General features: G+C 44.5%; 1 protein-coding gene and 1 long non-coding RNA gene across 6 annotated transcripts; one reads left to right on the forward strand and one right to left on the reverse strand.

Moving 5' to 3' along the window:
* Nucleotides 1-162: 162 nt before the first annotated feature.
* On the reverse strand, nucleotides 163-20352 carry LOC138745828 (uncharacterized). Its single transcript, XR_011346529.1, has 4 exons — nucleotides 20205-20352; nucleotides 16495-16672; nucleotides 2024-2103; nucleotides 163-797 (listed from the first exon to the last, which is right to left on the reverse strand). It is a non-coding gene; the product is annotated as an uncharacterized lncRNA (long non-coding RNA).
* Nucleotides 19953-26072, forward strand: LOC138745827 (putative nuclease HARBI1). 5 transcript variants are annotated; one of them, XM_069903189.1, is made up of 4 exons: nucleotides 19953-20040; nucleotides 20908-23601; nucleotides 24038-24205; nucleotides 24455-26072. In XM_069903189.1, exon 2 carries the CDS (start codon nucleotides 21441-21443, stop codon nucleotides 22626-22628), a length of 1188 nt encoding a protein of 395 aa, XP_069759290.1. In that variant the 5' UTR covers nucleotides 19953-20040; nucleotides 20908-21440; the 3' UTR covers nucleotides 22629-23601; nucleotides 24038-24205; nucleotides 24455-26072. The 5 variants fall into 5 exon arrangements, with proteins under 5 accessions (XP_069759290.1, XP_069759287.1, XP_069759288.1 ...); XM_069903186.1 differs by having other exon boundaries at nucleotides 20908-24205; XM_069903187.1 differs by having other exon boundaries at nucleotides 20908-24201.
* The last annotated feature ends 630 nt before the right edge of the window (nucleotides 26073-26702 follow it).

Genomic DNA, 26702 nt, shown 5'->3' on the forward strand with positions numbered 1-26702 from the left:
CTGGACACCTTCCAAAGGAAGACAGCTTTTAAAATTGGATAAAGAGTCAAAATACATTGTTGTGTGTTTACTGCATGTCAGTCGTGGAAGCAAACTTGCACCATGATTCGGTTAGCAACACTATCAGTCCATCCTGGCCTAAACACCTGCTGTGATAAAATGTTCTATCTTACCTCACTTTAATTTTATTTGTCATTGGCTATTTGGGCAGGCATGGAGATGGGAAGAATTCATGGACCCAACACAAGCAAATGGGACTAGTTGAGGTGGGCAACTTGGTCAGCAAGGATAAGTTGAGCTGAAGAGCCTGTTTCAGTGCTGTGAAATCCGTTGACTCCAATGGCCTTTGTTTAATGTCCTCTGGTTTCACCAGTGGAAGAGCTTCCCTCCATCTAATCATGATTTTAAATACATCTCCAGATCTCCACTCAATTTCCACTTTTTCCACGCAAGTCATCTCTCATCCCTGAAACTTGTCCGAGAAAATCTCTTCTGCATGAAAGCTTTCATGTGGTTCCAAGGTGTACGTCCCTGAAGGGATGACTCCAGTTATGGCCGCATCAGTGCATTACAGAAGTTCAAGTTTATTATCATCTGACTGTACAACCCGACACAACAGCGTTCTCCAGTCCTTGGTGCAAAAGACCGAGTTCAAGCACCAAAAACGGCACAGGTAGCATGGTGGTTATCAGAACATTATGACAGGGCCAGCAACATGGCTTCAAATCCAGCATCATCAGTACGTTCGCCTGTGTCTGTGTGGGTTTCTTCCGGGTACTCCAGTTTCCATCCAAATTCTGAAGACATACAGGGTGAGTAGGTTAGTTTGACGTGGCTGTAATTGAACAGCACGGGTCGGTGGGCTGGCAAAGGCCTGTTACCATGCTGCATCTCTAAATTATATAAAAATAATGTGCATTTGACAATCTAACGCAGCGAGCATACGAACACCAGGGGAAATCAAAGAAATTGGTAAGTTCTGATGCAAGCACTTGAAGATAAATTGACATTCCTATGAGGGAGTTAAACAAGAAAGTCTGCACATGCTGGGGTGGAGTGCAATGCAGAAACATGCTGGAGAAAGTCAGCAGGTCATGCAGCATCCATGGGAAGTAAAGGGGAGCCAATGTTTTGGGCCTGGGCCCTTCATTCTATGAGGGACTGTCATGAAGCCTTGCAGAAAAAGAGGCAGAAGAGAATAGGTGAAACTCTGAGGCTTTGCCTTCAATAGTTGAGATCTGATTTGTGCTGAAGTTGCAAATGGCCCTTTAAATAATGCTGATACAGAGGAGTGGACATTGGTGGTGAAACAGAGGTCATGTTAATAATGGCGCAGAAGTTATGCGAATGGATGATAACCCGACAACCCAGATTGACAATTTAACGAACTGGTTCAAAACCCACCATAGCAGCTGTGGAACCAATAAAGGTGTGGATCTGGCAGCCAGATCTAACTTCTGGCATACCTTTGACTTCTACCTTCAACTGAGCCCACAACAGATGACTGAGGCCCGAACATCTGGAAGAAGCTGTCACTGAGTGAGTCCTAAACACGCAGCTTGCTGGTTGAGAAGAGAGGGAACGCCCATGGGCTGATGACTGAATAAGGCTTCCTTCTGTCTTACAAGTGATCTGAGAACACTCAACATTCTAATTGACCAAAGGAGTCCACCAACCTAACTTAGATAGGATGTAGTCACTGGAAAAGCAAGAAATAAGCCTTTTCAGTAACCTACATCATGAATGGAATATTGCTTGGTAAAACTCGAAGAAATGTTTTGTTTGACCACTGTGCCCTGTGTTGTTAGAGAATCAATAGTGTAGAACTTGCTAGGGAGCCTTTCTATCAAGGATTCATGAAGAAGAAAAATGCCCTGACATTATCATTTAATAAAATACTCTTTTTTTCAGTTTATATTACTATTTTCCAGTATCTTAAAAGAGATACTGAGACAAAGTCTAAAAAAAGATGTCAAGCCTGAATCCAGAAATACACATAAACTGATTATATCGATTCACTTGCCTGCAGTGTGACTTTTATGCCAGTCTAATTCTTAAGCATTCTTCACACTTCGCCCAAAGCGACCTGGCACCTTGTTAAAACTGAAGCATAAAGGAAGAGAAAATTTGACAGAAGAAACCAAAATGGGCAACATGGAAAGACAAGTAAAACTGAAGGTCTTCTTTGAGCAACCGACATCTTTAAACCATTCTGTCAGCACAGGAACATTTATTCGAAGGCATGTTGTACAAGCTGAGCATGAAGAACGTAAATTGCACACAGTCTAAGGTTTGGAGTCCAAATTTGTACCAGATATATATCAAATGTCATTATTGTATACCACAAAATGCCCAGAAGATTGAGGGCGATCAAGTTGTCCAGAATTGGGATGGATAGAGAGAAACTATTTGCTCTGGTGAACAAACAAACAACAAAACAAAACCAAAGTGAGGCTGATTAAAATGAAACTCAATCTCGGAAGCAATGCGCTTAGTGCTGCGGTGTACACTCTCAAAAGACAATGTCGGGTCAACTGGAGTTTTCAAGACTGAGACTAATAGGATAGGTAAATATTATCCAGGGATATGTGTCAAAACCAGAAACTGAAAATGAGGTACACAGCAAATAAGATATAAATGAAAGAAGCAGTTGGGTGGAGGGACTGAATTGTCCATTCTTGTTCCCTTGTTGCTCACTTGTAGTAGTTATCAATTGTAATGCAGTCATTTTGGGAGAGGGACACCTTGCTGATTCACACTGGGATGGTCACCGTGGGAGAGGAACACCTTGCTGATTCACACTGGGATGGTCACCGTGGGAGAGGGACACCTTGCTGATTTACAGTTTTAAGATCGAATTTATCTCTGTAAATATGTTTCAGAACGTGTGTATCATTTCAAGAACAAACTTAATCAGAGATTTATTTAAGGCCTCTTTCTTTTACTCTTTATTGATTTGTTTCTCTCTGTCTTGCACAGTCACTTTGCTTCCATTTCTTTCTTTATTTACATGTTTACGTTTCTTCTTCTAGTTTTATGAACTACTAATAAGTGGTAATTCTGCCGCGCCCACAGAAAAAAGAATTCCAGGGTTGTATGTGATGTCATGTATGTACTCTGACAATAAATCTGAACTTTGAACTCTGCTATGCCATAACAAGCCCTAATAAGCACCAAACTTTGGCACCTGTCAATGACCTTCATCTTGTCACGCCATCAACAGCTTACAACTGTCTACTTCCCTCCAGTTTGAAATGTAACCATTAATCAAGACTGTTCTTTCTATCTCAGCTAATTTTGACATCATCCTTTTTCATTTTCCATTGGTTGTTAAATCCCTTTGGAAAGAGTGTACGTACAGTATCATTCTTCTCCGTTACTTCATGACAGAAGGCAATCAGGTTAGTGCAACATGATGAACAATTCGCCATTTCATGGCTATTACTTGCTGATGCCCATTTTTCTAGACACAATCTTGATGAAGGCTTCTAACCTGAAAAGTTGGCCATTCTTTATCTCCTACTAATGATGCTTGTCCCACTGAGTGTTTTTGCGCCATGTTTCTACATGAAATTAATTTTGTCCCAGGTAATTGCCTCCAATGTCAATATTACATAACACAAAATTCCCTCCCCTCTACAAACTCCGTCTACTATACATCTCCCACTGCCCAGGAAAGGCAGTTAATATACAGAGAGATCCATCTCACCCCAGATACATTCTCTTCTCGCTTCTCCCATTAGGGAGAACCCACAGGTGGACCATAATGCTCAAAAATGATTTCTTCCCCACAGGTGTTAGGCTCCTGAATGCACCTCACAATAGTACTTTCTTGCTTGGTGCCAATTGATCTTTAACTGTACTCTATAAATTACATGGCTGATTGAATATTAAAGATAGCTTGTTAGTGTGCTCCCAGAACCCTTCTCACTGTATTTCGTGACAAACAATTCCCAGATTGCCAATATCGGGTGATTTTTAAAAAAACTTTTACCAGAGAAAAACAGGGATAAATAAATTGCTGCATGTTTATTAAGTGAACCAGAAACCCATTCAAACAATCTAAATGCAGCCCTCTAAACGTAAGCAAATATTGTGCAATCCACATTAAAAAAAAATGAATAAAGGAATAACTGTCTAGAATTTGCATTAAATGAAGGAGCAAAATACTTGTTGATACCTCTAAGGAATGCTCCACACCAGGACCCAGCTCTGGTTTAACCATTTCTGGTTCCCGGGCTACACTGGTGTCTGCCAACTATAATGACCCTAAGCCAGGCACAACATCATGCAGGTTAACAAATTAACGGAGCATAATTTAATTTATATAAAGATTGATAATTAACATTCAAAACTGATTTGATTAAATTGAAAGATTTACCTATTAATTTAATGGGAAGGATAAATACAATTAAGATGAATATCTTTCCACGTATACAATATTTGTTTCAATCTATTCCATATTTACTGGATAAAATTTTTTTTGAGATTTAAATAAAATGGTTAGGGAGTTTTTATGGAGGGGTAAATTTTCGAGAGTAGCTTTGAATAAATTAACTTGGAAATATGAGTTAGGGGGATTACGTTTACCACATTTTCAAAATTATTATGAGGCAGTCCAACTTAAATTTATTAGTTCATTGATGGATTTGGAACGGCCTCCTAGTTGGGCTAAAATTGAGATGGCAAGTATTTCTGAATTTGTAAAACATCAATTTTTGTTTAGGTGGAATATGAATTTGTTACAACAATATAATGTGCCTATACTAAAACATTTAATGAAGTTATGGATAAAGAAAAATAAAATGATCAGTTCTAGGGATAAATTATTGGCTTTGACTCCGTTATATAATAATCAACTTATTTCTTTTTCAATACATAATCAAAGTTTATTGCATTGGAGATTTAAAAGTGTGAAAAATTTGGGAGATTGTTTTAAAGAGGGTAAGTTTTTATCTTTTAATCAGATGAGGGAAGATTTTGGTATTGATAAGAATTCTTTATTATCAAATTCGATCTTTGGTAAAATGTATGTTTGGTAGAGATATGATTTTACCTAAAATGACTAAATTTGAGACTTTTCTTATGAAGGTACCAGAGAAGGGTTATATTTCATTTATGTATCAAATATTGCAGGATGGTATGGATAAAAAGGGTTGGGATAGATCTAAAATTAAATGGGAAGCAGATATTGGTTTTATTTTTTCTGAAGATAATTGATTAGATATCTGTTATGACAGTGTAATTAGATTGAGAAATGCACGTTATGCAATGATTAATTACTATTTTTTACATCAATTATATTTGACACCTGAAAAATTTAAAAAATATGGTTTTAATGAATCAGATTTGTGTTTTAGATGTGGTGATACGGTTGGTACTTTTTTTCATGCTGTTTGGTCATGTATACATATACAATCTTTTTGGAAGAAAATTCAATTGTTTTTAGAATATCTGTATAAGATTAAAATAGTTTTAGATCCAACTGTATTTTTATTGGGTAGTTTGCAACCTCTGAAAGGTTGGGATTAGATAAATTCTAGCTTGCTTTTGTATATTTAGCTTTATCCATAGCGAAAAAATGTATTGCTAGTACGTGGAAAGATACAAATATGATTGATATTTAATAGATGGCAATAATGAGATGAAATATTGTTTAATAATGGAAAAAATTATGTATGTTTTGCATGATAATTATAATTTTCTTATTAATAAGTGGCTGTTATACTCAGAATATTTACATTTCAATTTATATTGATTAGATTTTAATATGATTATTTAACTTTCTTTTTAATATTCTTTCTTTTTTCTTTTTTTTATGGCTCTCCTTAGGAGAGTTGGCTGAAGGGGGCAGATCTTTTATTTTTTTTCTATATAAAAAAAATTCATGTTCATGTTTAATTGATGTATATGTCATATATTGTTTTTTGAACGAATAAATAAAGTTTTTTTTAAAAAATGCAGGTTAACAAATGCTCACAATTTATTGGGAAGCAAGTGCACACATTTTAATAATCATTTTGGCAATATTTAGAGAGCTATGAAAATAATGGACTAGAGATATACAAACAGTGATAGTAATTATATGAAGTAATGAAGTGACATTCACTTTGTACAATGTACATATGCCTGAAATTCTTACTTGCTGCAGACAGGTATTTATAAACAAAACTATAATCGTAAGCTATTTGAATTAAATTAAAAAGGACAATAAATACATAAGATAAATAATAAATCTACACAGTTACTAAAAGTGTTACTAAAAGCAATAGTGCAAACAGATCAAGATTAGTGTGTAAAGGACAGGTTCAAGAGCCTGACAGCTGTCGGAAAGAAATTGTTCTTGAACCTAGCTGGTCGTCAGGCTTCTGTTCGAAGGTAATAGTGAGAAGAGGCTATTATTATCATGTATGGCTTTTAGACTGCATTGTTGGGAAAATTGCGGAAAAAATTAATAATTACTGCCCATGTGGACGTTCACACTGGGCCCCTTTATAGACTGCAAGTACCTGAGTGGAACAGTCCTGGTGGTTGGACATGCAGTTGAGTGGATGACCATCAATGAATTTTTCCGGTATGATTTACACTGCAGGCTTCCTCCAAAAAGTTGTAGGGGCCCTGCAGGATAAATCGCGGTGCAGAAATTGACTTAAAATTCCTGCACGTTCCTTTCTCGATTGCCCGTGTAGCGGAAAAATTCCTTGACTGTGCCGTAACATGCCTGCAGTCTGAAAACTATAATAGATAAATGGTTCTTTTCCATTTTAAATCTCATATATAGCTCTGTTCACATGAGGGTCATGAAAATTCATATGTAGAATAATTTAAAGTACCATTATGAAGTTATTTATAACATTTTAAAAAGAACTTTTTAATATTTGCAAGGCAATAATTATTGGCCATTCAATGACTGGATCTCATTGAACAAAAGATAAAAATCTTCAGGGTATTTTACTGTGGGTCTGGTTGGTAAAACACCTTAATGAATTTCTCTTGAGTGTGGGAAATATATGGTGAATCGCCATATTTCCCACACTCACATCATCATTGCCACAAAGTTATTTTATTTAATTTAGACATACGGCATGGTAACAGGCCATTCCAGCCCAAGAGCCCGTGCCACTCAAACACCCCAATCAGCCTACAATTCCACTACATTTTCAATGGTGGGTGGAAACTAGAGGAAGAAACCCACGCACAAACAGGGAGAACATATAAACAGACAGCAGCAGATTCAAACCTAGGTCACTGGCGCTATAATACCACTGCACTAACCACTACGCTATCTGTCCTACCCTTATTTACCCTTTCTTTCCATTACGAACAGGGATGAAGGACCACAGCAAATTGAGAATGTTGGCTTAAATCAGGAGTCATAATGTGTCGATCTACCAACAAGAGATCAAAGCTAGGCCTATTCAAAAGGGAAATCAGGAAGCTGGTCTGGGGTTTGTCCTAAGTTTGAACAGTCTAAAACCCATTGTGGTAGATCTTCCCAAGGTTTTTTGAGCATGTATGTCCTTTATTCCCACTACGATTCCACTGCCCTGCAAGCACATAATACATCACTTGTGATGTCACCGCTGGAGGTGGGACCTCCTTAAAATGCTGGGTTCCCAACAAATCAGGTAAATCATGTTGCGATGGGAAAGGCTCGCTGGGTGCAGCATGCCTGGTAATTTTATTCGCTTCCTAGGAGGGTTGGCGGTGTGAATTTGGATGTGCAAGGAAGGTGGAATGAAAAAGAAGTGGGGCTAGAGAATTTGACTGATAGGAGATCTGAGGCCGAGGTGGTTGGCAGGGTGAGATACAGTGTATAAGAAAGACAGGAAGTCGGGTGGTCCACAGGTTACTTGGTGGCCATGAGAAAAACACTTCTGCATCTGTGGTTTAAAAAGAAATGACAGAAATGTATTTACATGGAGGATATAGCCCCACCTGGCCTCCCTGCTGCTGGGATTCCTGAAGTTAAACATGAGGCAGAAGAAAGATCAGAGGCTAATTCAAACATTTCAGAAATGGAATAGTGGAAGGAAGGTCTTGGATGAAACATCTGACAATGGTTTAGCCTCGAGTATAGACGAGCAGATGGTGATGTCCTGGGGCTGAGATCATTGATAAAGTCGTGAATTACGCAGCACAAAACAGGCCCTTTGGCCCAACTCATCCATACCAACTCAGTTGGCTTTCTGAACTCATCCTATTTGCCTGTATTTGGTCCCATATCCTTCCTATCCACACATCTGTTCAAATGCCTTTGGAAGGTTGTTATTCTACCTGCTTTTACAGTTTCCTCTTGCAGCACAATCCAGGTAAGCACCACACACTAAGAGAAAAAGTTGTCTCTCGGATCTCCATAAATCACTCCCATCTCGCATTAAACCTATGCCCTCTGGTTCTAGAAATGTTTACCCTGGGAAATGGCCTGTGAGCATTCACTTTATGCATGCCCTTCATGATTTTATAAACTTCTATAAGATCACCCCTCAGCCTTCTCCAGTCCAGGGAATAAAGACCTCTCCCTATTACTCAAGCCCTGCAGTCCTGAGGCATTACCATCACAAGGTCTGCAGACTTTCCTGTTGAACAACCTGGTGAATCTCTGCATCCCTTCCAATTAAGAAAACCCCTCACTTTTTTCCTTGGCTTATATTAACTGAGATAGAGATTTCATTTTCCATTGTTCCCTTGCGATAGCTAAGGGCATCATTGAAGAAGCACCCATCTTACTTCCATCCAACTTTTCTCTCAAGGCTTCCTGTGACTTTGGATCATTGGGGATGTAAGGTTATTCAGCATGGCTGTGCTCCAAACAGTTCAATTTTTTTTAAATTCAAATGTTTATATAATCATCCCAAGATTTTGTGCTTCAAAGGTCATTAGCACCAATGCTTTCCACTTTCCAATAACTCTTCGCATGAACGAATTCTGATCTCCCATTTACCTTTATAATACTGAGCCTGTTTATGACTTTTGTTTTGTAGCTCAGTGATCAGCACCAATAATCAGTTCTATTTAAAACCTTTCCAAAACTTTAATTAAGTTGAATCCCCATCTAATCGTTTTTAATCTAATGAATACAGTTCTCGCTTTTCTCACCTGAGCTATTGTGTCATGTTACCCTTGACGTTAATCTACTTGCGAGCGTGATTATGGAGACTGATCAGTGTACCGGTACTAACGAGTATAAACCAAGATGTAGTAATAACAAGAAGTCAGAATTTTCTCATGAAAAGAGTTATCAAACATGGAATGTATTGCTGCAAATGGCTATTGAAACAGAAACTAGGATGGATTTTCTGTGGTAGATGCATTTGTGCTTCCCCTTTCCTCCCTGCCCTATTCTTATTCCATTACCCACCCTGGGACTCAACTCGCCTGGGACTATACTCACTGGAATTCAGAATAGGAAGGGATCTCATAAAAACATAAAATTATGAAAGAAATACATAGCATAAAGGCAGGAAAGTTGTTTAAACTGGTAGGTGAGATTAGAACTGCGGGAGATAGCTTCAAGATTGGGGGAATACATTTAGGACAGAGATGAGGGGGAAATGTTTTTCTCAGAGGGTAGTGAATCCATGGAATTCTCTACCCAGGGAAGCAGTAGAGGCTGCCTTGTTGAATGCATTTAAGACACAGATAGATTTTTGCATTGTTGGGGAATTAAGGGTTATGGAGAACATGTAGATGGGCAGAGTTGAGTCCATGGCCATATCAGTCATGATTTTGTGGATGGTGGGCCATACGGCCAACTCCTGCTCCTATTTTTAATGTTTTAATCTTCCCCTGCCCCACTCAGCCCCTTCCCCATTCTATGCCATCTCCATTTCCAGTTACATCCTCTTCTACACATCTAGTCTACCCTTCTCTCTTAAGGAACATCTGGTCCTATCTGTCATTCCTTGCAACTCTTCTCCAACAGCTCTCATTATATCTTCCTGCCATAATCTGGCACGGCCACCATTGACTCCACTTCACCCTATGTGACTTATCTTCCACCTTTTATTCTCTACTGCTTCTATCCTCTGGTATCTGCCAATCAGCCACCTCTGTCCATCATCCAATAACACTCCCTGGTTCACCAATCCCCACTGTCACTTTTACAAGCTCCCCCCCACCCCAGCCTCATTATAACAGCCATCTACACTCTCAGTGCTAATGAAGGCTTCTGGCCCAAAACACTGACTGTTCTTTTTCTCCAACTGATGCTGCTCAACCTGCTGAGTTCCTCCAGCAGATTGTTTGTAGGTCCTGTTTCCTGCTGTAATAAACAATTCAAAATAAGCCAACTGGAGCTGGGTCGTGATCTGCCTCACAAATCCAATGACCCTGACCTCCAGTTCTGTTATGCCCCTTTCAATCTTGCATCCCAGTAAATCGGCCGTTCAGTGTCCCGGGATAAGAATGGGGGTTTGGCCTTTCACACTAGACCATTCCTGACCGGGACACTGAATGTTTTCACACTTGCAAGGGTTTATCCCAGGCGCTTGGCCTATTCTACCTTTAATCAGAAGGGCCTGCAATATTGCTGCCCGTTTCACACTTGCCTGATCTCAACGCCGGCGTCTGCAGACGCCGGGGATTGTACTAGGGGGTTGAGGCCAGCAATCCCCGGCGTGAGCAAATTTTGCTTTCACACTTGCCACTTTAAAGGCTGATTGGCGTTCTATTCCTGGGATCACTGGCAAGTGTGAAAGGGGCATAAGTGTGGAGTTTTCACACTCTCCTTGTCCCATTTGTGGATTCCTTCTGGATGCTCCTGTTTCTGCTCCCACTTTCCAAACTAGGGGCTAAATTAACCCCATGACATGGGTTATTGGCAAAAGGAATCAATGGGAAGTATAACTGTAGGGATAGAGAGAAATAAGGAGAAGCAGAATGGCTCCAAAGCTACAGGTGCCAACCCAGTGGCTTCTTTCTGTGTTATTACAAGCATGATTAAAAACACATTTGCCTCTCTTAAAGGGGGGCTGCAGTTACTGGTGGAAGTTATTGCTAAGATTTGGGGGGCTTGTTGGAAACCATGGGAGAGTGGAGGCACTCAGAAAGTAAAATAAAAACTGCAGGTATTAGAAATCTGAAAGAACAGGAGAAAGAACTGGAAACACTCAGCAGGTCAGGCAGTATCAGTACAGAGAGAGACGGAGTTAACACTTCCCTCTCTCTCTCTCTCTCTCTCTTTCTCTCCAAAATCTGACTGATTTGATGATGTGGCATTGAACTACTTGGTGGACAAGCTCGAGAGAAGTAGCACTGACCTCTGCTTGCAGGGGTTCACAGGTGCGGTGCCATAAGAGGTCTTAATAACTTCACACACATGACCGAAGCAAGGCACTGTCAAGACCCAGGTCTGAATAACTAGCCTCACTCACTGCACTGTGTGATCTGCCCCACCTCACAGTGATCTCCCTCGATCACCACTTCTAACATTCACTGCCCCACCATTACCTCAGGTGATCACTATTGTTTGCACTCCCAATATCACACACAGCCAGATATTATGTGTTTTCCATTATAACACATGAACTAACACATTTTTTTCTCTTGTATAGTAGGACAAAACAGTGCACATTCTGCAGAGGTTCTGGATAACTCCGTATCCCCTGATACACTGGCCTCATTATTTCATTAAGGTTATTATTTCAGTGGCCACCGTGGAGTTAAGGACTTGCACAGTGCAGAGCTAATAAATGATGATGATTTCTAATCCTCTTTGTCACAACCCACTTCTCCCTCATCCCACACACCCTTCCAAATTATGATCTCCCATTGCTGTGAACTTCTGCATGGTGAAGCAGGTTGGGACCTGCTCTCAGATGATCCTTTCAGCCACACATTTTGCAGGTAATAAAGATTGCATTAATAATGTGGCAAAGGCAGAGGGAAAGAATGTATGGTCACCAAAAGGGTCAACTGGTCCTGGATTTAGACGCAATTCTTGTGTGGTGTACTCCAGGCAGGTGGAGAGAATTGTATCACACTCTCTACCTTCTCATATCTACCCAGGACCCCTTTGACTCTGAAGTTTCTATATCAGTGTCACTGAAGAGTGTGCAGGGGCACGGTTGGCACAGTGGTTAGCACCACATCTTTATAGCACCAGTGATCAGGACGTGGGTTCGAATCCCACGCTATCTGCAAAGAGTTTGTACGTTCTCCCCTTGTCTGCGTGGGGTTTCCCCGGGGGCTCCGGATTCCAGCCACTGTTTGAAACGTACCGGAGGTGTAGGTTAATTGGGTGAAAATTGGGTGGCATGGACACGTGGGCCACAATGGCTGGTTACCGTGCTGTATGTTTAAATTTAAATTTAAAAAATTTACCAAGAAACAAGAACCCTCCCTGTGCTGGGCAGGATGGGGGAAGGATCCAGAAGAATCAGATCACAGGATCCTTACCACAGAATAAAACACACAGTAAATGATGGAGGAACTCAGCCAGTCTCTCAGCATCCATAGGAGGTAAAGATATGTTCCCGACATTTCAGGCCAGAGCCCTTCTTCAAGGTATAAAGAACACAATAGCGTTAGCACATTGGCCAGTCATTGCCTCCTGAGACAATGCAAACATCAAGGGTTTATGAGGCTTCCAGGGGGGCCTTAGCCCCTCAATGTCTGGAGGCAGAAGGATTTTGGTCCCTCCACACAAAGGTTTTGCATTGGTTGCACCAAGCTTCAGTGCATCCCTTAACATGTGCTTCTGCAACCTGAAATGCACCAGTCGCCAACATTCCCTTTCACTCATCTCATTGCACTGGAAGATCAGCGAGTTTCAGGCAGGGCCAAGTGCTTCATTCAGTAGTTTGATGATCTACCAGCAGCAGTTGGTGTTTGTCTCAGTACGTGATCTTGGAACACAACATTCCCTTTCACTCATCTCATTGCAATGAGTAATTTTCATGATGCTGCTCAGGACGAACCCTGACAAGGACCTTCGCATCCTTTTCCAGTCCCTTTCTTGAAAGTGCACAAAGAGGTGGAAGATCATCTCGTCCTCACCAGAGCTGTCCCAGGGGGGAACATGTGCTGCGAAAGAGATGATGGCGGAAGTCTTGTTGCTTGTTGGCAAGTTCTAACAATGAGACATTCTACCAAATGGTTCTTGTAAGCAAGCTCGGTGGACAATGTTTCCCAAGACTCTTTGGATTTTGAAAGAAAACTGACAGCTGGAAGAAGTAACCATGGAAAGTGACTGAAGAAATAATAATAAATGATGAGAAGAAATTGCATGAATATGAAAACAGAAACTGATATAAACAGTAGATACAAGTTAATGAGGTCAACCAAAAAAGCTAGTTGTGTTACACCAACTATTTGAATTTGTTACCGAAGGTCCCGAATCATATGATATTCCTTGTCAATGGATAAGGTAACTGACAAATCCATCAAGTTTATTACAACTCAATTTGTACACCACAGCATTCAAACCTCTGCTCCTAATGCTTATGTAATTCAGCTTTTGAAATATAACAATGTAAAATGGTTCAAAAATAGGAAGGAACAAATACAGAATTTTAACCAGTTTATGGTTAAATGGTTCCACATCAAATTGTTGGCTGTATATTTAATGTAACATTACAACACAATGTAACAGATTATTATCAACATCTTTAATGTTTCACACAATTAAGGCCATCGGGTGATTAAAAAAAAGAATGAACTATAATTTATCGCACAATTTATCATGGTTTTAATTGCATTGCTCACTGATAACAGCATAGCCTGAATAGTGTATAGAAAAACCACCTTTGAGAGGGAAAAGGGGATGAAGTGAGGAGTAATAGAGGGAAGAGCGGGAATTGAGGAAGGGAGAGGGTGGTCATGAGCTAGATACTGGAAATAAACAGAGAAACAAGACCATGCCAATAAGAAGTCAGCTCTTCTCTGCATCTCTTTCCATGTTTCCTCTTTCTCTCTCTCTCCCCCCTACCTCCAATCCCACTGTCCATGAATGGGACAGAATAATATGTGCCTCCTTCCTCACAGGCCATGGGCTAAATTTCTACTCACCACAGCACCCCTTCCAAACTCCTAAACTCACACTAATGTTGAGCACACAAAAAAAGCAGTCTACCCTATTGAAATGTCACATTTTCTTCTTCCATTTCTGTAACTGGGAATATTTATTATCTATCTTATCTCTTTTCTAATGGTAATTTAATGAAACTATTGGAGTCATTTTTGTTTACAAAGTTGGCTGCAGCAGGAAAGAATTTTGCGTGGATGACAATAAAGGCATTCTCATTACACAATCTCTGCCTCATTAGTATTGAAGTACACAGCCTCACCCCAAGTCCAAAGCCCGCTGCGCAGCTCAGACGGCAAAGTCCTCCTCAGCGACAAGATCTCCATCCTCAACCGATGGTCAGAACACTTCCAATCTCTTTTCAGTACCAACCGCTCAGTCCAAGATTCCGCCCTGCTCCAGCTCCCTCAACAGCCCCTAAGGCTAGAGCTGGATGAGGTTCCCACCCTGGATGAGACATATAAGGCAATCGAACAACTGAAAAGTGGCAAAGCAGCAGGTATGGATGGAATCCCCCCAGAAGTCTGGAAGGCTGGCGGCAAAACTCTGCATGCCAAACTGCATGAGTTTTTCAAGCTTTGTTGGGACCAAGGTAAACTGCCTCAGGATCTTCGTGATGCCACCATCATCACCCTGTACAAAAACAAAGGCGAGAAATCAGACTGCTCAAACTACAGGGGAATCACGTTGCTCTCCATTGCAGGCAAAATCTTCGCTAGGATTCTACTAAATAGAATAATACCTAGTGTCGCTGAGAATATTCTCCCAGAATCACAGTGCGGCTTTCGCGCTAACAGAGGAACCACTGACATGGTCTTTGCCCTCAGACAGCTCCAAGAAAAGTGTAGAGAACAAAACAAAGGACTCTACATCACCTTTGTATTGAAGTAATAGAGGTAGAGTTGTAACATAGGGCAGAGTTGTATTGGTCAGGGTGAGGGGGCAGAAAGTCATTACAGGGCATTGACAGCCAGGGATGTACAACGAGGTTTAATGAGGCAGGTGCCACAGTCAAGAGTGGGAACCTGAGGTGACATGGGGGCAGATATTCAAGGGCACAGGGTTGAGGGACAGCGGTGATAATCAGGGTTGGCAGGGGGGCCTTGGCGGTCACATTCTCCCCGTGTCTGCGTGGTTTTCTCCGGGGGCTCCAGTTTCCTCTCAGCATTCGAAGCATATCAGGGGTTGTAGGTCAATTGGGTGTAATTGGACAGTGCAGGCTTGTGAGCCGAAAGGGCCTGTTACCGTGTTATTTGTCTAAATTTAACCAACTTCCACATGGTTTCCAGTTGAGGTGGTGCCTGCAGTCCTTGTCCTCTTTGGTGGCAGAGTTTGGAGCTGTTGTCAGATGCCCCAGGAGAGAAACAGCAATAGGTTTATATTTAGCACGGACAACAACCTCTATATGCCAGTAATGGACAGGACTTGGTACCAATCAGTCGGGCTCCTCTGTCACGGAGAATCTTGAGCTTCTTCAGAGTTATTGAAACTGTATTGAAGCAGACCATTGGAGATTATTCCATCACATGTTTAAATGTGATAGAAAGGGCTTTAGAGTGTCGGGGAGTGGGTTACATACTGCAGGACGAAGATTGATAGACTTTAAAGGATATGGCTTTAAATGGCACTGAGATTTAAAAAACAACAGCTAAGATCAAATTGAATGACGAAGAAGCACCAAGGGATTGATTCACCTATTCTTGCTAATACGCCATGTAATGCGCGTCAAAAGAACCAAAGACTTGTTGATCCAAACCAAGGCTTTTATTAACTAAAAGACTGGAGCATATCACAAGTAGGTCGACCAGTCAAGAATGACCTGGTCTGGCTAGGAGCAATCCTTTAAAACCTGCCAGTAGGTGTGGCTACACTCTCAGCCAATCACAGTCATCCTACACTACCATCTGTTCATATGTACATATACACATTGGTGATAGAATCTGTACTATCACACGCCGTTAGAATACCCATCCTCTGACCTATTCTTGTCACTTCTTCAGTCATGTATCTGGTTAGGGGCGAACCCATTTCATTGAATCTGTGCCACACAATGGTTCAATGTCAAGGGTAGAGGGTTAGACTCCTTTCCTCTGCAGAGATGGTCGTTGCCTGGCATCTCTGTGGCCCAGAGGTTATTTGGCACACCACTGGCCAATGTCCGAATGATGACTACGTTTTGCTCCATATATCAATGGACTGCTTCATTTGCTGAGGAGTTGAAAAGGTATGGCACATTTTGCAAAGGTCAGCAAATATCCCAACCTCCGACATTATGAAGATGTTCGGAGATCAGAGAATGCCTGGAGCAAATGCCTGCAATGACATGGAACTGGGTTAACCTCCAGCAGCCACTTTCCTTTATGCAAGGTATATGACTCCAACCGGTGGAGACCTTTTGAGATCCACTCTCTTCAGTATTTTCAAGGCTCCCTGACATAAATGTTAATAAATCCAGAACAGTTTCCTACCTTTGAGAGAGATTCACGCTAGGAAGGAGGTGAATATCCTTCCGATATTCACCATTTGTTCAGGATGCACATGTGGTTAGAGGATGCATATTTAAAATCTCTCATGTGGAACCCCACTGGGCACAAGATATACAGCCAGTTGAAAGGCATTCTTTAAAGTCAGTCTAACAAGAGTGTGCTGAGGGATTAAAATAACACGGATTAGGAGTGTAGGAGGCCCACAGCTGGCATGGAAAGTGGAGCGAAGAGGCTATCATAGGCAGGGGTCCGGGGCCTAGTCTCATGATCGAGGAGCAGAGGGATGGGGAGAAGGTCTGGGAATTTGGGTGGAGGATTGGAGAGCAGGCTTGGCGGGGAAGTGTGGGGGGGGAAGGTCAGGAGGGGAATAGGTCTGGGTATTGCCGGGCTGGGGAATCAGGCCTGGTGATCAGAGATGTACAGGGTGGTGGTGGGGGAGGGTCAGAGATAGACAGGGGGGTGATGGGGATGGAATTAGGGATGGACAGGAGGGTGATGGGGGGAGGGCCAGGGGGTGAGGGAGAGATGGCCGGGGACTGATGTGGGTGTAATAGGGAGATGATAGAGATGTGAAGGGGTGAGAGGGGTGTGATGGGGTGAGAGGGGTGTGATGGGGTGAGGGGGTGGGATGGGGTGAGAGGGGGTGATGGGGAGGGAGGAGTGTGGGGGTGAAAGGGGTGGGATGTGGGTGAGGGGATGATGGTGGAGAGAGGAGGGTGATGGGGTGAGAGGGTTGGGATGGGGTAAGACGGGGTTAATGGGTTTGAGAGGGTGTGATGGGGTGAGGAGGTGATTGAGGTAAGAGGGATGTAGAGGAGAAAAGGGGTGTAAAAGGGTGAGGGGGTGATGGGGATGAGAGGGGATGTGAAGGGTGTGAGGGGTGCAAAGGGGGTGAGAGGAGGTTAATGGTGGTGAGAGGGGTGGGTTGGAAGTGAGAGGGGTGTAATGGGGGTGAGAGGAGTGTAATGGGGGTGAGAGGGAGTGATGGAGGTGAGAGGTGTGTAATGGGGCTGACAGGGTGTGATGGGGGTGTACTGAGGGTGAAAGGGTGCGATGGGGGTGTAATGGGGGTGAGAGGGTGTGATGGGGTGAGAGGAATGTAATGGGGTGAGAGGGTGTGATGGGGTGAGAGGGGTGTGATGGGGTGAGAGGGGGTTGATGTGGGTGTAATGAGGGTGAGAGGGTGTAATAGGGCTGTAATGGGGGTGAGAGGGTGTGATGGGATGTGTAATGTGGGTGAGAGGATGTGATAGAGGTGAGAGGGGTGTGATGGGGTGAGAGGGGTGTGATGGGGGTGAAATGAGGGTGAGAGGGTGAGATGGGGCTGTAATGGGGGTGAGAGGGTGTGATGGGGTGAGAGGGGTGTGATGGGGTGAGAGGGGTGTGATGGGGTGAGAGGGGTGTGATGGGGTGAGAGGGGTGTGATGGGGTGAGAGGGGTGTGATGGGGTGAGAGGGGTGTGATGGGGTGAGAGGGGTGTGATGGGGTGAGAGGGGTGTGATGGGGTGAGAGGGCTGTGATGGGGTGAGAGGGCTGTGATGGGGTGAGAGGGGTGTGATGGGGTGAGAGGGGTGTGATGGGGTGAGAGGGGTGTGATGGGGTGAGAGGGGTGTGATGGGGTGAGAGGGCTGAGATGGGGGTGTAATGGGGGTGAGAGGGTGTGATGGGGTGAGAGTGCTGTAATGGGGTGAGAGGGCTGTGATGGGGTGAGAGGGCTGTGATGGGGGTGTAATGAGGATGAGAGGGTGTGATGGGGGTGTAATGGGAGTGAGAGAGTGTGATGGGGTGAGAGGAGTGTAATGGGTTGAGATGGTGTGATGAGGTGAGAGGGGTGTGATGGAGTGAGAGGGGTGTTATGGGGGTGAGGGGTGTGATGCAGTGAGAGGGTGTGATGGGGTGAGAGGGGGTTAATGTGGGTGAGAGGGGGTGATGGGGAGGGAGGGGTGTGATGGGGTGAGAGAGGTGGGATGGGGGTGAGGGGGATGATGGTGGAGAGAGGAGTGTGATGGGATGAGAGGGCTGGGATGGGGTAAGATGGGTTGAATGGGTTTTAGAGGGTGTGATGGGGTGAGAGGAGGTGATTGGGGTAAGAGGGATATAAAGGAGAAAAGGGGTGTAAAATGGTGAGGGGGTGTAAGGGGTTGAGAGGGGGTGGAAAGGGGTGTGAGGGGTGCAAAGGGGGTGAGAGGGGTGTTAAGAGGTGATGGGGGTGAGAGGGGGTGATGGGTGAGGGAGGGGGTTGGGGTGAGAGGGATGGGATGGGGTAAGAGACCTGTAAAAGGGTAAGAGGGTGTAAAGGGGAGAGAGGAGGTGGAAAGGTGTGAGATGGTATAAAGTGTGTGAGAGGGAGTTAATGAGGGTGCGAGGGGCATGTTGGCGTTGAGAGGTTTAAAGGGGGTGAGAGGGATGAGATGGGGTTGTGAGGGGGTTAATTGGGGTGAGAGGGGGGTGATGGGGTGAGGGGAGGGAGATGGGGTGAGAGGGTGTGATGGGGTGAGATGGTTGGGGTGGGGTGAGATGAGAGGGGCATGATGGGGGTGAGAGGGATATGACAGGGTGAGTGGGGGTTAGAGGGGTGTGATGGGGGTGATGGGTGTGAGGGAGGTGATGGGGTAAGGGACATGTAAAGGGGTAAGGGGGTGTAAAGTGGAGAGAGGAGGTGTAAAGGTGTGAGAGGGTGTACAGTGAGTGAGAGGGAGTTAATGAGGGTGCAAGGTCTGTGTTGGGGTTAAGAGAGGTTTAAAGGGGTGAGAGGGGTGGGATGGGGTTGAGAGGGGGATGATTGGGGTGAGAGGAGGCTGGTGGGGTGAGAGGGGTGGAATAGAGGTGAGACGGGGTTAATGGGAGTGAGAGGGTGTGATGGGTTGAGTGGGGTGGGATGGGGTGAGGGTTGGGATAGGGATGAGAGTGGGTTAATATGGGTGAGAGGGGTGTGATGGGGTGGAGGGCGGGTCACGGGGTGAGGGTGGGATGGGGGTTAATTGGGGTGAGAGAGGGGTGATGTAGGTGAGAGGGTGTGATGAGGTGAGTGGGGTGGGATGGGGTGAGAGGGGATGATGGGTGTGATGGGGGTGAGAGGGGTGTAAAGGTGTGCGAGGGGTGTAAATGGGGTGAGAGGGATGGGATGGGGTGAGAGGGGTGTAAAGGTGTGCGAGGGGTGTAAATGGGGTGAAAGGGATGGGATGGGGTGAGAGGGGGATGATTGGGGTGAGAGGAGGCTGGTGGGGTGAGAGGGGTGAAATAGAGGTGAGACAGGGTTAATGGGAGTGAGAGGGTGTGATGGGTTGAGTGGGGTGGGATGGGGTGAGGGTTGGGATAGGGATGAGAGTGGGTTAATATGGGTGAGAGGGATGGGATGGGGTGAGAGGGGTGTGAAGGGGTGAGAGGGGTGGGTGTTGAGAGGAGATTGGGGGGACGTGCAGCGCGGGCCCGGGGACGAGGCCTGGGGGCGGAGCTGCTTCCCCCCTCCTCCTGCCGTCAGTACCGGAGGCGCGGCCTCACTGGTACCGCGGACACGGACAGCGCAGCGTAAGCGGGGTCCTGGCGGGGGGGACGTTAGGCCCGGGCAGCCCCTCTTGCCTGATCGTGGCGGGGTGGGGACGGGACTGGCGGCTCCAGGGTAGAGACCGGAGCCGGTGGGGGGTGGTGAGGATCGCTCCGTTCCGTGATGTCGCGACCCCGGCCCCTCTCACCTCCGGTTCATGGGAGGCAGCAGCGCCGACTGCTCGCCGGTTCCGGTTACCTGGTCCACCCCCCACCCCCTCCCTCCTCCCTCCTCCCTCCTCCCCTTCCCCCTCTCTCTCTGCCCCCTCCCTATCTTCCCCCTTTCTGCTCTCCCGCTCCCTCTGCCCCCACCTCTGTCTTCTCTTCCTTTTCCACCCTCTTCAGTCACTCCCTTTCTCTTCCCCCTCCCCCCCATCTTTCCTCGATCACCCACTTCCATCATCTCTTCAGCCCTCTCTTGGTCAGCTCCTTTCTCCTCCTCCTCACTGCCCTTCCTATCTTCCCATCCCCTCAGCATTTCGCTCCTCCACCACCTTAGCCCCACCCTCATTCTTCCTCTTCCCTTCTCACTACATTCCCTTCTTCCTCCTCCCTCCCTGTATCCCTTTTTCTCTTCCCTCTTAGCTTCCACCTAATACTACCTCATTCATTGCAACCCTCTTTGCTCTCAGACCCTTCTCCCTATTTACGCCTTACCTTCTCACTTCCATACTACTCACCAGTCCCATCTCTGTTAGCCTGCTCTCTCTCTTTTTCCTTTCTTCCCCAACCCCCCCCCCCCCCAGCCTTCCCCACACCTTGGCACATTTCCAACCCCTCCCTGTTACTCCCTGCTTAAACCCTTTGATAATTTTTTCTGATCATTTACATCTTTCACTCATCATTTTGTAGGATTGTGACCTCATTGCTGCCTCACGGACCTGTGCACCGGTCTGTAATCGACCACCTTGTAACTGCAGCATGTTGGCATGTTGAACCATTTGATTTCGAAGGTACGTTGCTGGCATTTCTAACAGGTTGAATTTACAAGGCGTGAGCTCCAGGACTCACAGGGATGGAGATTCCACCATGTTACATTGGCTCTTTCAGCACTCTGCATGGATAATCAGCAAAATGAAATCGCTCCATTGCAAGTGCAGTCAGAGAGCGGTGTCGTTTTCCTGTAGGGGTTGAGCTGGTCTTCTCTGTGTGAAGAGCACAGGTTAGGTTAGTACCCCTAGCGGGTCTGGTTTGGAAGCTCCGATGTGACGTTCCATTAGTCGAAGCTTGGGCCGTGCACAGCCCTGTTTTCAGGGGACCATTGGATTTGTCAGGTGGCAGATGATGCATATTCCCTCAATTCCTATGGGGATTCCAGAAGAATGAAAGAACGGATAGTGTGAGGACTCTAGAAGAGCACTGAGCACGTTCCTCACCTTTCGGCCATGGGTGCATTGGTCGTGGTCCCGCTAGGTTTGCAACATGACCAGGAGCAAGAGGAAAGAGCCGAACGGAAAGCCAGGCTGGCCAGGGTGCTCCAAAAGAGAAAAGAGCGCAGGGCCGTGCCTCGGAGACCCTACACCCCAAGAGTCTACAAGGAGCCACGCTCCTACCTTCAGCTGTCTGATGAGCAATGCATCCAGAGGCTCAGGTTCTCCAAGGCGGTGGTAACGGAGATCTGTCAACTTCTGCAGGCGGAGCTCCAGCCACGAACCCGGGCCTGGACTGCCTTGCCAGTGGAGGTGAAGGTTACCGTCACCCTGAATTTCCTGGCCTCTGGCTCCTTCCAGGCGGCCGCTGCAGCTGATCTCTGCCACATCTCACAGTTCGCAGCCCACTGCTGCATCCGGGATGTCACCGATGCTCTCTACTCCAGGAGGGAGGACTTTATCGCTTTCCCTGCCAGCGGGGATCAACAGGTGGAGCGAGTGCATGGATTTGCCGGTATGGCAGGTTTCCCAGAGGTTCAGGGGGTGATAGACTGCACGCATGTGGCGCTCCGGACTCCCCACATGAAGCCGGAGCTGTACCGGAACCACAGGGGCTTCCACTCCCTGAATGTCCAGCTCCTCTGTGACCACAAGCAGAAGTTCCTCATGGTGAACGCCATGTTTCCTGGGAGCTCCCGCAACGCCTTCATCCTGAGGCAGTCCGAGGTGCCTGGCCTGTTTCAACCACCACACCAGTTGGATGGCTGGCTGCTGGGGGGTAAGGATTACCCCCTCCTTCCTTGGCTGCTCACCCCAATCCGGTCTCCCAGAAGTTCGGCCCACCGCAATTATAATCGCAGTCACAGGGCCACCAGGAGGCTGTTGCAAAATGCCATTAAGGTCCTTAAGATGAGATTCCGATGCCTGGACAGATCGGGGGGTACTCTCCAGTACTCTCCAGAGAGGGTCTCGCGGTTTGTCGTTGTTTGCTGCATGCTGCACAACCTAGCCATCATGAGGGGACAACCCTTACCCAACGACCAGCAACAGCTGGATAATGAAGATGACTTTGATGATGATGAAGAAGATGACAAGGAGCAGGAAGGAGAAGAGGAGGAGCAGGAAATGGAAGATCACCATCAAGGAAGAGCATTGTCTGCTCGTACTATTAGGGCACGCCTCATAGCCCAGAGATTCTCTTGAAGACCCAGGTCTGTTGGCTCTGCACACAGGCAGGGCTCTGCACACAGGCAGGGCTTTGCACACAGGCAGGGCAGCGATCCTTCATCCAGCGATGCCAGATCTTGGCACAGCGCGAGTTTTGAAATTAGTGTCAAGTCCCAGTGCCTGCCAGTGAGCGATGGGAGCTGCACCAATCCAACTTGACACCATGTAATCTGTTTAAGAATTTTGGCCATCGGTTGTAGAATCAGAAGAACCCTTGATTAGAAGGTCACCAGATTTTCAGCTGCAAGTGGAAGATTCCTAGTGTCTTCTTCGCTCACTGACAATGAGGTTCAAAATGCTGTCAGAAGTTTTTTGAGGGAAGCCACCTTCAGGAATACCTTTGCCATGTTCTAGACTGTTTGACTGCAGCTCCGATCAGGAAGATGCCTTCTATGTATTTGTCTCTACGTGTAACTCTGACCACATGGAGCAGCCCATCTCTTTCAGTAGGTGGTGGCAGCCTCACCTCCAATGAGGAGAGTGAACCTGCCTGGCCATTGAGGTATCTCATTAACTCCATGACTACACTCTGCAGCATGCAACTGAATGACAGGACCTTCACATCACAAAGGAAAAATCCTCATCTGTTCCACCCAACTGAGGGTTTGACCACCTGTAAAGTGGACACCAAAACTGCGCAAAGTCCGTGTGTGGAAGGGATTGCTTTCCTGGGTGCCTCTCTCTTCCAACGTTGGCACTGGGCCCACAACCCATGTTTTTTCCACTTCCCACAGACACAGAGCAAGATGCGAAAGGAAGTTGCAATGGTTCCTCAATACTTCCTGAGGCAGCAATGGTCGTAAGGTCACTTCTCTGAAAAGCCACTGCCAGTTAATCAAAAATAATCTTTATATTGACTCTGTTCTGGATTTTTCATTTCAATGCCTATCTCAGCAACAAACCTCGAAGGCAGAGGCAAAGAAACAAATTTTTGGCAGTAAGCGTAACAGTTAAGTTAAAACAACGTAAATGTGCATTTAATACCGTACATGCTTGTGTTAAAGTTGACTCCCTATTTTTGGCCAAAATATCTGGAATTTTCCATGAATCTCGTAAAAGTCAGCCCTAGTTCTTCACAGATAACAGATCAACAGTTGCAAGTACCTGTACATAAATGTTGCGATGAGGAAATGAATTTTTTCCTGTTATGTGTTTTGATGTACAATTCATATGTTAGGTTCATTATCAACCAAACGCTATTATTACCGGTAGTGTAATTCGCGTGATTATCATAATGTATAACACACCACCATTTCCTTCATAATCTGGATTATATGAATTTACTTCATTATAATTACTATATCCCTGAATGGGTACTTAATACTGTAACTACCGTAAAATTACAAGAGCCTTAACGCAACACTTTGTCTTCTTGCCATTCGCAGATGTAAACGGTCACAAGTTGGAACACAGCTAGGCCGAAATTCATTACCATTATACTACCTTGTTACTGAGTCAGTACCGGGTTTATCACTCCATCATTCCTGATATTCTATAAGCTAGGACGATGTGCACGTACAGTACTTCACTATAAGTACTGCATCTCTGAGTGGGTACTTCATTATCTAAAATTCTTGTATATTAGCATAGCGCTTGGTCTGGCTACCAATCGCAGATGTAAACACAGATAGCAGCTTGGCTGATTCAGCTGAAATGCATTAATGTCATAATATTACTATCAGTTTCAGATTGTCAAAATGGTTTTTTATACCAGTAAAAATACTGCTGATCTGTTTTTTTTAAAATTATGGCTATGCTCTTGTTCACGGTCTAACAAAATTTTTACTCCTTGCTTTATGCAGGATTCGATTGTACATGCAGTTGTTGCCTTCTCTTGGCTACAATAATCGGTGAGACTGTATGTGAGTCAAGTATCTGATAACTTATTTAAATCAGAAAAAAATTGTTTAAAATGTTAGTTTAAACATTAAGAAAAAAGAACAGAGGGATATGGAAGAATTTGGCATGAAAATTTAAAAATGCACCAGGTCATGGTAGGGTCACCACCTCTCTTATAGATCAGCTGACCTCAGTTCTCATCCAGCACTTGTGGAATACAGTTGAAAGTTTAAAATTTCTCCACCATTCTGTGTAAAAATGGCCTCCAGAAAAAAGAACAAATACACAGCAGCGTATAAACTAAAAGTTATTGAAGTGGCTGAGAAGACGAATAACTGTGCAGCAGCAAGGGAATTTTGTGTTTCGGAGAAACTTGTGAGAGACTGGAGGAAGATATCAAACAAACTTCAGACAATGCCGAAAAGGAAGTGTGCTAACAGAGGTAAACCTAGCAAGTGGCCACAGTTGGAAAAGAAAGTTGCTGAGTGGGTGATTGAAAATCGTCAAAGTGGAAAATGTGTTACTCGTGGTGCCATTCGGATCCATGCACGAAAGGAATCAACGAAGGAGGGGATTTTGGATTTTACGGCAAGTGCTGGATGGTACACTAGGTTCATGAGGCGGTATGGCCTGACACTTCGGCAGAGAACGAAGATTTCACAAAAGCTGCCCGCTGACCTGGATGAGAAGATCTTATAGTTTCACCGGTTTGTGATTGGACATCAGCAGAAGGAAGGCTCCAGGTTATTGTGCATTGGGAACTTGATCGAAACACCTATTAGTCTTGGCATGCTGGAATATCGAACTGTAAACCAACCAGAAGAAAGAACAATATTGGTGAAAACTAGTGGCCATGAGTAGTCTTGCTTTAGTTCTTTCGTGTGCTAAATTAAAATTGATGGTTGTTTTAATTCTGCAAATTTGCCAAAAGGAATTGTCGTCCTTGTACATCCATGAGGCTGAATGGTTGAAGGTGGATGTACAAAATGGATAAAGGAAGTTTGGAATTAACAACCTGATGGACTATGAAAGAAAATAATTTGCTCGTCTGGGATCAGGTGAAGAATGTTGTTGACAACCTGTGATTACAAAACACTGAGTTACCTGTAATTCCTGGTGGACTTGCAAGTGTTTTGTAATCATTAGATGTTAGTATCAATAAGCCATTTAAGGGCATGATGAGAATGAAGTTAAGTAACTAGCGATCTCAAAAAAGAGGAAGGATGCAAGCTCCATCACTGCATTTAGTCTGTGATGATCGTTGATTCATGGAAGGAAATGAGAGCATCATTCAAGAAATGTGGATTTTCGAGCACATTGGATGGTTCATCCCATAGACCTATGGGATGACCTGGATGAAGAAGATGTGAGATGATGTACTACCTCTGACTACGGACTGTGATGATGATTAAGAGGCTTTATTTGGTGCTGAAGATGTTGAAGAATGTGATATTACAGGATTTTAATGAACCTTTGTGTTTGAAATGCCTAATATGTAACATATAATTGTAAGCCTTATTACGGTAAGTGTTGACTTTGCACTTTTGTATGCATACCGTAAATAAAAGCTTATACCAGTCATTATTTTTGCTTCTATTGTCATTATTTCTTTTGATAATTTTATTATTTTATGTGGCTTAAGATGCATTAAAAACAAAAATGTAGTAAAGAAAATGATACGGTAGCCCATAAACCAACTATGATGAAAATGAAAGAGAACGTGTTCAGTGGAGAGAGATGCTGTTGTTGTTTGGGCCAAGTGTTTCTGTGTTTCTGTGAGGTATTGTTATGTCTTTACCATCTTGGTATTACCGCTGTAGCCTTAAGCCGCATTGAATTGTGGTAATTAGAAATGAAGAGGCAGCACTAATATGCCAGTTTCTATACCATAACACACCTGTGAAAGTAACTTTAACCACAAATATGAAATTGTGGCTGTGCCTGTAATGTGTAGGAAATACCTTGTAGTGAAAACACAGCTTCCTGAGGCATTGCATCTGTGATGAATTTTCGATTTAATTTTGGGATAGGGTTTCCTACTCCAATTTCTACTCCTACACTTGCATTAGGCAGCCTTGCTCTCTGAACCCATGATGTGCGGGTCACCCAGTTACATAGCCACCAAAACCCTCTCATTTAATTCTTCAAAAAGCTGCAAAAACTAATTTTGACTTGATTTCTTTTTGAGTTATTGCCGCATCTACTGAAATA

The sequence above is a fragment of the Narcine bancroftii genome, chromosome 11, assembly GCF_036971445.1.
Source record: "Narcine bancroftii isolate sNarBan1 chromosome 11, sNarBan1.hap1, whole genome shotgun sequence".
Classification (NCBI taxonomy): domain Eukaryota; kingdom Metazoa; phylum Chordata; class Chondrichthyes; order Torpediniformes; family Narcinidae; genus Narcine; species Narcine bancroftii.